The 13,285-nt window shown below is 42.1% G+C and overlaps 1 protein-coding gene across 13 annotated transcripts in view; it reads right to left on the bottom strand.

Moving 5' to 3' along the window:
* LOC122217186 (phospholipid-transporting ATPase IB) overlaps nucleotides 1-13,285 on the bottom strand; it is a 609,544-nt gene that overhangs the window by 345,105 nt on the left and 251,154 nt on the right. For 12 of the 13 annotated variants that reach the window (XM_042934232.1, XM_042934582.1, XM_042934301.1 and 9 more), the window contains exon 25: nucleotides 6,434-6,520. The exons of the other annotated variant lie outside the window; for it this stretch is intronic. In XM_042934232.1, coding sequence (XP_042790166.1) covers nucleotides 6,434-6,520 — 87 coding nt within the window. The remainder of the gene's footprint in view (nucleotides 1-6,433; nucleotides 6,521-13,285) is intronic. 13 annotated transcript variants of the gene reach the window in all.

The raw sequence follows: 13,285 nt of genomic DNA, 5'->3' as shown, positions 1-13,285 counted from the left end.
CACAGTCACTATATGCAGGAGAAAACGAACACCAAGCCTCAGGAAGCCAGAAACTTGCGGCAGCAACAGGAAATGTGGACAAACATTTCACAGCTCTTTGATGGTGCTTCTGGTTCTCTCTGGAGGCCTTTCTAGATCTACTGGATCCCACCCAGTTTCGCCTTCACTTGACTCATCGTAGTCAAACTGATCCCAACTATTTGGCTCTCCAACTCCACCTGGCAACTGCGCTCTCGGTCGTGAGCAGTTTCTCAAGGCATTCTTTTGTAAAATTCTCTCCCAACTTTACCGAGGAATAGCTGGACAAATATGACGGTGTAGGTTTCAAGTGTACAACGTGATTTGATAGAGATACACGCTGTGAAGCGATTGGCCAAGATCAAGATAGCTAACACATCCATCACACCTCACACAGTTAACTTTTTCATTTATTTTTGGGTGCTCGGAACGTTTAAGATCTCAGCCACCTTCGAGAATACAACACCATCTGAACTACGGTCGCACGCTGCACGTTAGATCCTCAGAAGTCACTCTTGCAACTGAAAGTTTGTATCTTCAGGCATTCTTGTTGGCATAGTCTGACTTTGACTTGGTCTAGGTCAGAACACATGCAGGCAGGACTATAGACACCTCCCGACGATGGCATCCATGGTCCAACCAACCTCGAGGGCAGAGTCACGTGACCCACTGCCACGCTGCTGGAGGTGGGGGTGAGGAAGGCGACAATAAAATCTCAAATCCTACCGCCATTCTATCTAATTTCATACTCTCTCCTACCACCTAATCAGCGTTTCAGGCCTTTCATTCAACATGCAAGAAAGTAAGTTACTATTTTAATCGTTCATCTTGTAACTTCTGTAATTTCTAATTAAACTTCAGAATCTAAACCCCCTCCCCTACCAACCTCGTTCTGCTAGGATAATTCCTAAAAGCTACAGGTTTGACAAAGGTTTTAAATCATCTGTAGTGGGCGAAGATTCCCATTTAAGGAGACCTCCAAACGTTTTTTCGACCTTGAGCAGAGGGCTAGAAAACAGGTAAAATTACTATTAGTTCTGCACATTGTGGGTTGCAATAAAGTCCTTTCGCCAGATAACGAGGGAAAAGATGCTTTATCTCTTTATATTACTAAATAATGGGTCTAGATCAAGGAAGATTCTAATCCTGGAAAAACAAAAAAAAAACTTGTCTGCAAGCTTGAAATAGGGAATTCAGGACGCAACTCTGGAGATTAAGGGATAAAAGCCAGTAGCCTAATCTGTCTTCAGTGAAAATAAAAGAAAGTGGATTACAAGGCTATTTGAATATTACAGCAGGTAATGAGGTTAAATGGAGACACTCGTACTCTTGTGACTCCATTTCGAGTGACCTGAAGAACACCTCTCCCCACCTACAAACTCAGAAATGCGACTTGCTCAGTAATAGAATAAAAAGTTCAATCCAAATTTTATGAATATAAGGAACCTGAAATGATGCGGGAGAAAAAAACGGAATTAATAATGATGCAAAAGTCCCATCTGCACCAAATTAACTTTTGGAGGCATTAGTCGAATGTTATTAAAGCCTACATATTCAGGAGCTTCATCAACCTTGGAGCTGAATTTGAATCCTGGCTCTGCCATTTCTGTGCTTGTGATCTCGGCCAAGATTCTTACGTCCTCTGAGCCTCGATGTCTTCAGCAAGCCAAACGGAGCCACCACATCCTATTTGGGATGCGTGTGTGCATTCCCTGGGATGACTGTCTAGCAGCACCCAGCACAAAGCACAAGCCAATGGAAGCAGGTCAATGTCCACCTCGCTCTCTGCCTGCTGTTTAAGTTCTCAGATGACCTCTTTTCCTTTGTATTTGGTCTGCTGCCCTCTGTTCACCGACAGGGTGCTTGGAAAAAAGCCAGTATCTATGTATAAGGATTTTCTTCTGTAGTATAAAAGGATGTTACGTGCAAATATTACACGGCACCAGAATACAACCTCAGCACAGACCCAGGTTTCTCTAAGATTTTTAAGGGCATCTTGTCAGATCCACTGATAGTTTTAGGGGGCATTTGCAGCCAAAAGACAACTACATGTTAAGTACCTTGATGTGTAAGGTTTATTTGTTGTCAAGGGCTCATTTTTTTTTTTTTTCCAGATTAGATTAATCACTAATTCACTCTATATTGTGAACTCATGCTTCCCAGAATAATCCTTTCAGTGGCAGTGGCTCTGCAGCGGTTAATTTCCAGTCAGGTTTTCGTCAGTTACGCAGACCATCTCAAGAATGTTCTATTTTTATACCTAAGAACCTAAACATTAGCAAGACCTCTCTCCTGTGCAGTAAAATTAAGGAAAAAAAAAAAAAGTTCAAGAGGTATAGCTGGAAAACAATGAAGTTAATCAGGGTATCAAGATCCCATAGAGAGTCAGTCAGCACTGAGGCTTAAATCAATCACATGCTAGGCCTATAAATTCTTTCTAAAAAACGAGGAACCATCTTGGGGCACCTACTAAACTTTGCCAAGGATGCAACCCCAAAATAACTTCACCTCTGATGCTGTGAACCTCCTCTGTGTCCTAGTAAACCTTTGTCCATTAACCATAGCAAGTTAACGGTAAGCAACATACACAGTCTTTACAATACGCTATGCATTCTTCTAAGGAATGTGCATATCTGAACTCATTTAATCCTCACAATAATCCTATGGGGTGGGTGTTATTAACAACACCATTTTACAGGAAAGCCTAGGCACGGAGTTTAAATGATTGGCCCCAGGTCACAGAGCGAGGGAGCAACAGAACCAGGGTTCAAATGCAAGCAGTCTGACCTCAGAATTCTTGTGTAAACCACTACCCTCTGGCCTCAAGTGTCCTGGAAACAAGTGCTCAAAGTACACAATCCTCACTGTTTGCCCTAGCTTTCCCCACCCATCAAATACCCGATGCCATGCATGTAAACCACAGCTTCACACAATCATTCCAATTAGCATTTAATCCTTTCTTTTCGCTTTAACATCTGCTGCCCTATTTTTTTAATTATCTTTAAACAAACAACAAAGTGACTCATCACCCCTACAGAATGCAACAGAACGCACTAAATCAAATTTCAATGCCCATCCGGGTGTTAGAAATAAAGCACTGGAGGTAGCCCCCCCCCCCATGCGTGTTTCAGATACTAGATCTCACATCTTTCAAATTTTGCTTTACACAAGTGATACAAGGAAAGATGGTCTCTCCAGAGCTATGCAAAGGGATTTAATCCTGCTTACGTTCCTAATCATTTTCCCCACTCTTTTCTTAAAGCAAACTTCACTTTATTTCATGTGTAATTGATAGATCACAGGCAAATGAGCAAGAGAAAAATCTTAGGTTCCACTCAGTGATCTATGAGTCATTACAGTCAAAACCAAAAATTGTGTATCTGTCCTAACCGGGACCAAAAGACCAATAAACGAAAACAAAAACAAAAAACCCACAGAGGGAGGCAAATCAAGAAACAGACTCTTAACTATAGAGAATAAACTGATAGTTACCAGAGGGGAGGTGGGTGGGGTGAAGGGTTAAACAGGTGATGGGGATTAAGGGGTATACTTGTGGTGATGAGCACCAGGTACTATAGGGAAGTATTGAATCACTATATTGTACGCCTGAAACTAACATTACACTGACGGTTAACTGATTGGAATTTAAATAAAAACTTTAATATAGTATATTATATACTATATTTACTTATTTAATATAGTATATATTTAAATATTTATATATTTAATATAGTATAAGTATAGCATATATATAATGTAATAAAAACTACATATAATATATATACACTATATGTTATATGCATACATTATATGTTATATATAATATACACTATATATAATATATATTACATATATATAATGAACACTATGTTATATATTATATGTAATATACACACACACACATATATATTTATATCTATCTATCTATCTATCTATCTATCTATCTATCTATCGTACCTAAACTAGGTAGGGGTAGCCCCCAGACAGATTTTTTCAGAAAGAGGATAGAAACACATGGTTCCTAGAGTCAATATCTGATAGGTGGGGCCAGGTTATACTCCTATGTCAGAGAACCTGTGTTTCATAATATTGTTAAGCCCCCAGGCATTTACATTCCAGTAAAAGAATGTAAATAATCATACATACATACAAAGGTAACTCTCCCTGTATCTCCCAGGCCCATGTATGCACACGAATTAGCTACCATTACAGATTTCTTGTTAACACATATTAAAAAATGCAATACATCTCAAACATTTGCTATAAGGAAAGATAATTCTTTTAGACGTGCCCAGCATGTTGTAAGCACTCAACGAATCATGTCTGTTATTATAATAGGGTCGTTAGCATCAACCTGAGAAATACATACAGCAATATACTTATCGCTGGGGTCAAAGACTTTCTGTCGGCTAACAAGTAGGTATATGGGGCATCTGGGGGGCTCAGACAGTTAAGTGTCTGACTTCAGCTCAGGTCATGATCTCACAGTTCAAGAGTTCGAGCCCCGCGTCAGGCTGTGGGCTGATGGCATGGAGTCTGCTTCAGATCCTCTGTCCTCCTCTCACTCTGCCCCACCCCCACTGTCTCTCTCAAAATAAACTTAAAAGTAAATAAATAAAATAAAATAAAAAGCAGGTTTAGTCATGTAAGTTTACCGTTCGCCCCAATTTGCTGAAAATACAGTCAAGGGATTTTTCTTTAAAAGCACCCATAATGTCATTGTCCCAGCACATTAAAAAAAAAAAAAAAAAAAATTGTACATTTGCTTACACATCCACACAGGCTAGTTCATGCACTGCCGTTTTCGTTTACAGCATTCATTAAGCTACCTCAGCAAACGTGGGCTTTTACTAAGTGTTAGGTGCCAGAATCAGACGACTTACCCGACAGGCTCTGCTCTCAAAAAGGCCCTGTGACAATAAGGGAGTATTTCTGGATCTGTGATTTGGTTGATGGCTTCATGCCTGAGCACACTATCTTTTTATTCTTTCACTGTGTTTCCCACAGTCTGAGAATCTGTCATGTTCAGTGAATCGGGAGCACCCTTTTATTTGGTTTAGGTTTCTAAATTCTGGCTCCAAATTGCCATTTTTCTACGCCGACATCATTCAGGAGCAATTCTCAGGGCTTACTCAGGAGTATTATTTGAAAATAAAAGAGACCAAATTTGCTAGCTAGTGATTCTCAACCACCCTCTGGGTTTCTACAATTTTACGTCAGCCCAGCACCGTATCGCCTTAAGGACGAATGTTTTAGGTTCTAGTATCTGATGGGCTAAACCTCTTCCCCAGATCTGTTGTTACAGCATACACTACTAGACGCCCTGGTCCGTGTATTTGCTGCGTGAATTTCAGAATCACATCACTTCAAGGAAGATTGTAGGTTTCACTTTAGGGAAGAAAACTCAAGCACGAGGAAGCACCCACATGTAAAAGTAACGTACCAAGTCTTCCCATTCCACATTGAGAAAAAAAAAGAACTTGATGCCTTGTAGGAGACTTAAAATCCCAACGTTTAGAGAAGGAAAACTTGCCTAAAATAAAGGGCCTGATAGTAAAAGATGAGGAGTTCCTTTCTTACTGCATACGGTTAGAAACGACTGGCTTCAACTTGTTCTAGTTCATTAAAAATAAAAGGGAAAAAATGGCTAATAGCAAATTCAAGAGGGTAGCTTGGCTCTCGGTAATTTAATTCTAAATGCAATAACATGCTTATTAAAAATGGAAGGTCACTCTTCCAAAAATTTCCCTAAAGGCACAGCTGCCAAATTGACTTCTGATCTAGTCTTTACAACATTATTAATTCAATGACATAATAAAGCTGGCAAGGGAAAGCTTCCTGTTTGCCTCACAAAGGGAGATAACAGTGCCTGAGAGAGAACTCTGCATGTTTCCTCGAAAAGTGACCTGAAAAACTAAAAGTCAGCTTATTTTTCTTTTTAAATTGCCCCGAGAAAGGACCAGAAATCCTTTTTCTCGGTTTTAGGAAAAGCCTACCAAACTGGAACCCACTTCTATTGCCTTCTATGGGCTCTGTGTTGCCTTCGTGCATTAGCAGCAAAGCATTCTATACCCAGAGGCAGAGAGACAGCTTACCCCTGGGCAAGCCCCTGGGATTTGGCCTGATAGGGAGCTGGCCCGGAGAAAAAGCAAAGCCTCCTTGTGGGTTCTCCGCGGCTCAGACTGAAGACGGTCAAAAGGCACCTGGCTCGGAGGCTGGGCTCCAAACCATGACTTGGCAGCAAACTCTAATTAAATGAAACTTGACCTCAGAATGTTTGTTGATCTTAATTTGTCTACAGTTCCAGACTCGGACGGCAGGTTGAAGCCTGCTGAGGATCATAATCAGCACAATCTACAGCTTTTAGAAAGAGCTTCTTCTAACTAGGTTTCAGAAGGTCATGCCCTCCTCCTACCTGCAACAGCCATAGCGAATCACGTGACCTCTGCCCGTAGACACCGACCGGCTTTCCCACACGCCTTAGCAGCGCCACATACCCAACCTTGAAAGGGAGACGGTCTGTAAAACAGCTTTTATTCAAAGGGATCATTCAGCCTGTAACATTAACTTTCCTTTACAAACTTTCCTACGTCTTCTGCCTTTGATTTTCACAAGTACCAAAAAGTAAACACCTGCGTGATACTATCATGAGATCTTACATAGGTTTCAATGCCCACTGGGACAGACCGGCAGAACCATACTGGGGCTTACTGGCTTGCTGCAATCAGAGAACCAGGCTGCGGAGGGCTGGGGGGTGCCCCGTTCCAGATTTGGGTACTAAATCCAGATTTGGGTACTAAAATCCAGATTTGGATTTTACAAAGGTTCACGGAAGCAGGATCTGCTCTAGACTGGGAACTGTCAGGAAGCGGTGAAACCTGTGACTGGGTGTCTTGGGAATCTTACCCAGAAAATGGGAAGACCAAACTACAGCTAAATCGTTAACGGCTAAAGCAGCAGCAGCCACACACGTCAGCTGGGAAAGGCGAATGTCTGGTCGTTTTGTTTGGACACAGGTAATTCTGGATGTGTATCTGCCTATGTGGTAAACGTGCAAATCCTTAGAACTTCTCCAAGTAACACGACGTGGGGCATCTGCTACAAACACCACAAGGCCGTCGGCGGAGACAGCCACTCACAGTTGCACCGACTTGCACCCACGCGGAAGATACCAGGCACATCCTACCGGTGGGCTGGGTGCCAGCGGTCCAACACACTCTGCTGTCTCTGGTTCCCGAAGCTTCCCGCACTCCAGACTCCGAGCCCTAAAACGCACGTTCTTTAGGAGATGACACTGCCACTTACACGTGAAAGAACAGAAGAACCAGAAGCAATGTTTCCTTTATCAGATTCATAGAACCCAGGGGCGCCTGGGTGGCTCAGTCAGTGGAGCACCTGATTTCAGCTCAGGTCATGATCTCGCGGTTCACGAGTTTGAGCCCCGCGCCGGGCTCATTGCTGTCAGCACGTTGCTCGGCGGCGCCTCTCTCCCTCCCTCTCTGCCCCTCCCCCGCCCCTGCCCACCCGCACGCGCTCTCTCATTCTCTCTCTCAAAAATAAATAAACGTTGGGGCGCCTGGGTGGCTTGGTCGGTTAAGCGTCCGACTTCAGCTCGGGTCATGATCTCACGGTCCGTGGGTTCGAGCCCCGCGTCGGGCTCTGTGCTGACAGCTCAGAGCCTGGAGCCTGCTTCCGATTCTGTGTCTCCCTTTCTCTGACCCTCCCCCATTCATGCTCTGTCTCTCTCTGTCTCAGAAATAAATAAACGTTTAAAAAAAAAAATTTTTTTTTAATAAATAAATAAATAAATAAACGTTAAAAAAAAAAAACTAATAGGTCCTAAGAGGCAAAAGTTAATATTTTACGGGACGGCACTCTGCAGCTTCTGGGCCAAGTTTTACATGCAGCAACTGCACACTCTAAGGAGAACATATTACCTGAATTAAGTACCGACTCACACGATAGGTATGTCCCAAATAACCGAAACCAGGCATCGTGTAACAATCTCAGCTAGTCCACCAGATATCATTTTACTCAAAGATTCTAGTAAAATGACCTGTGATCTTCAATAAACTGGTGTGCCACACGTAAAACCAGCAATTTGTTCTCATTTCAGAGATGGAAAACTTGCGGCCTTAAGCCTGGGTCTGAGCTAAGGACAGGACTTATTTGGGCCGCACCAAACCCTTAAAACATTACTTTTCAACATGTCAAGATCTGAGCTCTTATGTAAAAATCTGGATTTCTGTCTTCTCCGGTCCTGGCCCACGGCAGTCACAGACTTTGCCCATCTCACCATGGCAGCCCTCTGAGCATGGAAACTCCCACTTTACAGAAGGGGACGCTGAGGCACGAAGGCAGTTTCTAGGACGGGAGGGACAGGATTCTCTGGTGTCTTGTTGTGTCCTCATTAAATCGTGATGCTTCTGAGACTCACCCGTTCTCAGCAACCCACGCGTCTCCAGTCCAAGCAACTGGAAGAGAAGCATTTATTTCCTCCTCTTGTGTTCAGACCCTGCTTTCCTGACCCGAATGCCAAAGATCAGCCCTCGGTTCACTTTCCATGGCTCTCTGGGGTTAAAAAGCAAGTTTAGCTCCTCTAAGCTTTCCTCCGACCTCTTTGGACACCTGATAGCCTCAATTAATGTAACAGAATGTAACAAATGTAACAGATTATGGATTTTAGTGATATGAATCCACTAGGACCTTCAATGAAAAAAAATAATCAAAATTTAAATCGTACAACTCACTAAGAATCATTTAAGTTAGCATTCTGGTCACTAAGTGAGAGCTACATTTTAGAAATGACTTCCTAATAACGTAAGCTAACATTTCAGTGTTTATGCTTTACCAGATACGATTCTTCAGGCTTTTCCGTGCGTGAACCTATTTAGTCCTCATAACCTTCCTGCAGTACCACTATTAGCCCCATTTTACAAAAAAAGGAAACTGAGGCACTGACCACTTAAGTAATGGGCCCCTCGCCTACACAGGATGGAGTCAGGATTTCAACTGACTCTGCCTATGATTTCCTGCTATTTCCTAATTCCTGCTATTTCCAGGCACTGACTCTGCCTATGATTTCCTGCTATTTCCTAATCCATTCGTTGGTAGCCTCTTAGAAATAGCAAGTAGTGTTGCATTTGGAAAGAAGGGCCTGTTTATAACATCCCCTGACATCGAGTGACCTAAACAGTGACAGCCGACGAGCTGGCAAAATGGCTGGCACTCCCCATTCATCTTGCCCGTCTGTACACAAGTATTTCTAGAACAAAAACAAATTACACAGGGTGCATGCCACCTCCGCCACAATAAAGCTTAGCAAGGATTCATTCAAACTACAAACAAAATGGATAGTCAGATAATTATGCTGCAAGATCTAATGGTTGATTATTTCCCTTAGTGATGTGTTTGGGGCCATGAACTTGGGAAGCAATATGATGCTGCTGCAAGGAATCGAAGGGATCTCTTCCCAGTTAGGAAGATCTGACAGCTGCTCGGCCACTCCCCAGATGTGTCTCTCCCTCTCCACCACGAAGGACATCGCAGTCGGGGGTGAGGGGGGCATTTCAACAACTGCAAAATGTCACTATCTCCCATCTCTGGCCCTGACGATGTCAACTGCAGCAGTAATATTCTAATGATGTTGAGAACTCTGTTGGGGAAGCCAGGAAATTAGATGCGTCACTGGTGACAGCACCCTTCACCGATGCAGAATGTAAGGCTTTTCCAAGTCGTCCCCCACCTCACACACCAGCAGTAAAACACTTAGGTTCGCCGAGAGGTCAGTCCTGGCCTCCTTCCACCCATTTACGTTACCCTCCGTCAACCGGGCGATTAACGTAATGCTGAACCTGGTGCCAATGTTGGAGGCTTCTCTTGAATACAGCAGGGTGCAAAAAGGTACCCTAAATAGAGCAGCTACCTGTTGAAAACTTCTCAGGGTCATAGCATCGCCGAAACCACATCACTGATGAGGATTTCAGTGAGCCACCTGCACAACGTCACTTGAAGCGAGGCCTACAAGTGGACCCCAGTGAGAAAGACGAGGAAGAGAGAGGCAGCCTTCTATGCCTACGAGCCATGGGCACAGACGAGGGGCAGATACGGGCTCCCTCCTTCAAAGATCTGTCCATGCAAAAGGAAACCACACATTAGCTGGGGTCTGGAGATGGAATTTCCACATTTTCCACCTCGTAAGGACAAAAGACAGCCTAATGATGCAGTGCAGCGGCTTAACATCATAAGAACGATTTTCAAAATATGTCACAGTCTTTAAAAGCAATTCACCAGAGAGCACAAATAAGGAAAATAGAAACGCTCTCCATTTGTATCCCAAGACCATTTTGTTAGGTTTTAAGGGAAACAATGATTTCCAAAGTGTGGCCCTTCCTGCCTTATCTTCAGGGGCTATATGGAGAAAGCAAGTATCACCACCTCTCCCCAGCTTTCTTCCCAAGACCAGCTTCTCCGCAGATGCCTCAATCCACCCAGCTTGCTCTCCTACACCTGCATCTAACTGGCACCGAAATAAAGTCAATCACACCTCTTCACTCGGAAATCTAATCCTTATTTTCCATCCCGGGTAAGTGCACCTAAAGTTCCTACTCTCCTCTGCCTGGAAAACTGCAACGGACCTTTCTGGGCCTCTTGACATTCTCCTCTTCCACCACAGTCTCCACACTGCCCAACGGATGCTGCTAAAACATAGATTCATGCATTAATTTAACCAATGTTTCGAGTGCCCACTGTGTGCCATGCACTACATATTGGGAGACAGCAGCAAAACGACCAAAATGTCCCTGGCCCCCAAGGAGTTTACAGGCAGGCAGGGATAAGCGACACCAGGTAAGCAGTCACACTGAAAGAAGCCATCAGGATGGAAAACGGGCTGTCGTTACGAAGTATACGGCAGAGCACAGAACCTAGTGAGAGGCTCCAAGACGACATCTTGGTGGAATGACCGTGCAGCTGAAATCGGGAGCGTGGGGAATAATCAGGAGCGAGAGTGGGCGAGGCAGTGGAGAGGACCACGTAGAAAAGGAACAGCAGCCCAACTGAAGGACAAGTGGCTCAGTTCGGGAACTGGAAGAAGTCTAATGGAGCCCAAATGCACCACTCTACCGAAAATGAGAATCGACAGCTTTCCTAGGCACCGGTGACAGCCAGGGAAAAATCAAGAAAATGCCATTCTTCTCACAAACTCGAAGAGAAAACGAAAGAAAATTCCATGACTAACGAAAATGCACACACAGAAGTCATCTGAACAAGAAAGGGATGGAAAGTACGCGAAAAAGGTGAAAATGTGCAACAGACCCCGTTTTGAATGGCGTGTTGAAATGGGAACGCATACTACATACCCCGAGAGATGAGAAATGTTTTTTAAAAATAAGAGTAAGGAAGAGCAGCCTCACCTGACAGGCGAACATATTCTATAACTACCCTCCCTTAGTCTGTGATGTTAATAAGGTCACACTGCAGAGCCCGGAGACAGTCCATGGATACCCTGGAGTTGAACACACGGCAGGGAAGAATCTCCACCATCAGTAAAAGAAAAGTTTGCTGCATGGTTGTTGCTGGAACAACAAAATACACCTTTAACTGGAAACATACAGTTAAGTGAGTTGTCCCCAAATCTGGTTGCACATCAAGAACTACCTGTGATATTTTTAAGAAACAAACGTTTTGGGATCTCACCACCCAACCCCGTCCCCAAATTTAGGATTCAGTACGTCTTAAAGAGGACCGGGTGAAGTTCTCTATAGAAAGAGCTTCAGCAGATTTGATCAGGAAGCTGGAATTCTGAGTCATTGTTTGCAGTCTTATTTTACATCATAGGTCAGATTAAAATTCAAAATAGAGTTTTATTAGATGTACGATTAAGTTAAAGGAAATTTTTAAATCTTTATCTAGACAGAAGATGATTTTCTAAGTTTAAAAACAATGAAAGAAATTACAAACAAAAGACTGACTGAAATAAAAATGAAAGATGACCAGAGAAAATCACTTACAGCCAAGTTGTCAGCTACATGATGAATATCTTCTATACGTGAAGACAGAACTTGTTAGAAATGATAAGAACCATACTTGTATTGTAATTGACAACAGAGAAAAACATGTACAACTTAACTCAAAAATGGCTACCAAAGAAAGCCAAAAGTTTGTTCTTTGAAAAATCTAGCAAACTCCTTTCTTTAGTAATACTGCTCTAATAAACAAGATCTAAAATAAATGGGCAATAAATTGAATGGAAATGAGAAGTGCTACCTTCATAAAGCTGAGGATCATAGCTTTGAGCAATTTCAAGCCAATGAAGTTGAAAAATTAATGATATAAATAAACCCGGAGGGGGTGGAGAAAAGTATTGCGTAATTATCTGACTTACAAAGGAAAAGACACCTGATAAATCTTATAACGATTAAGGAAATTGACTCAATAGTTTAAATCTTTCCACAAAGAAATTTCCAGGTGAGTTCTAGTAAGAAATCATCCCAGCTTTATCCAAACTGAGAGCAGAGAGAAACAGAGAACACATTCCCTTGTGAGTGACAGCACTCTGGTATCACAACTCAATAAGGAAAACCTAGGAAAACAAAAATTATAGACAAGTTATACTCAAATATAGGCATACAATTCTAAATAAATATTGACAAACAAAAATCAATAATGAATACAAAAAAGTAATTCACCATCACCAAGTTGAATATTTCTGAAAATGCCAATACTGGTTCAATATTGGAAAATCAGCCAAAGGTAATTCAAATATCAAAAGATTAAATAAGAAAAATCATAACATCTCCTCAATGAATACAGAAAAACTATCTGATATAATTCAGTATCCATTCGTGTTACCAGGATGGAGGGAATCCATAGAAAATCTACAATAAGCATCATCCTTAAAAGTGAGACATGAGAATTCAGATCAGAAAAAACCTAAAGTAGCCCCCTGACTGCTTCTATCCAGCAACGTGCTAGAAGGCCCTCGTCCACAAGGTAAGTCAAGAAAGGGAAATAAACCACCAGGACTGGAAAGATGTACCCAAATATCATTGAAAGATTGTATTATTATTTACTTTTAAAATTCCAAAGGAATCTACATATTAAAATTAATATTAGAGTCTAGTAGGGTTCCTAAATTACAAAATAGAATGCTAAAATAAATTCCATTTAGAAATATCAGCAATACATATACACATGCATATATATACATATATGTATATATGTGTATCATATATATATATATATATATATATATATATATATATAT

Source organism: Panthera leo, chromosome A1 (assembly GCF_018350215.1).
Source record: "Panthera leo isolate Ple1 chromosome A1, P.leo_Ple1_pat1.1, whole genome shotgun sequence".
Lineage (NCBI taxonomy): Eukaryota > Metazoa > Chordata > Mammalia > Carnivora > Felidae > Panthera > Panthera leo.
This window is presented reverse-complemented; position numbering and strand designations above follow the sequence as displayed.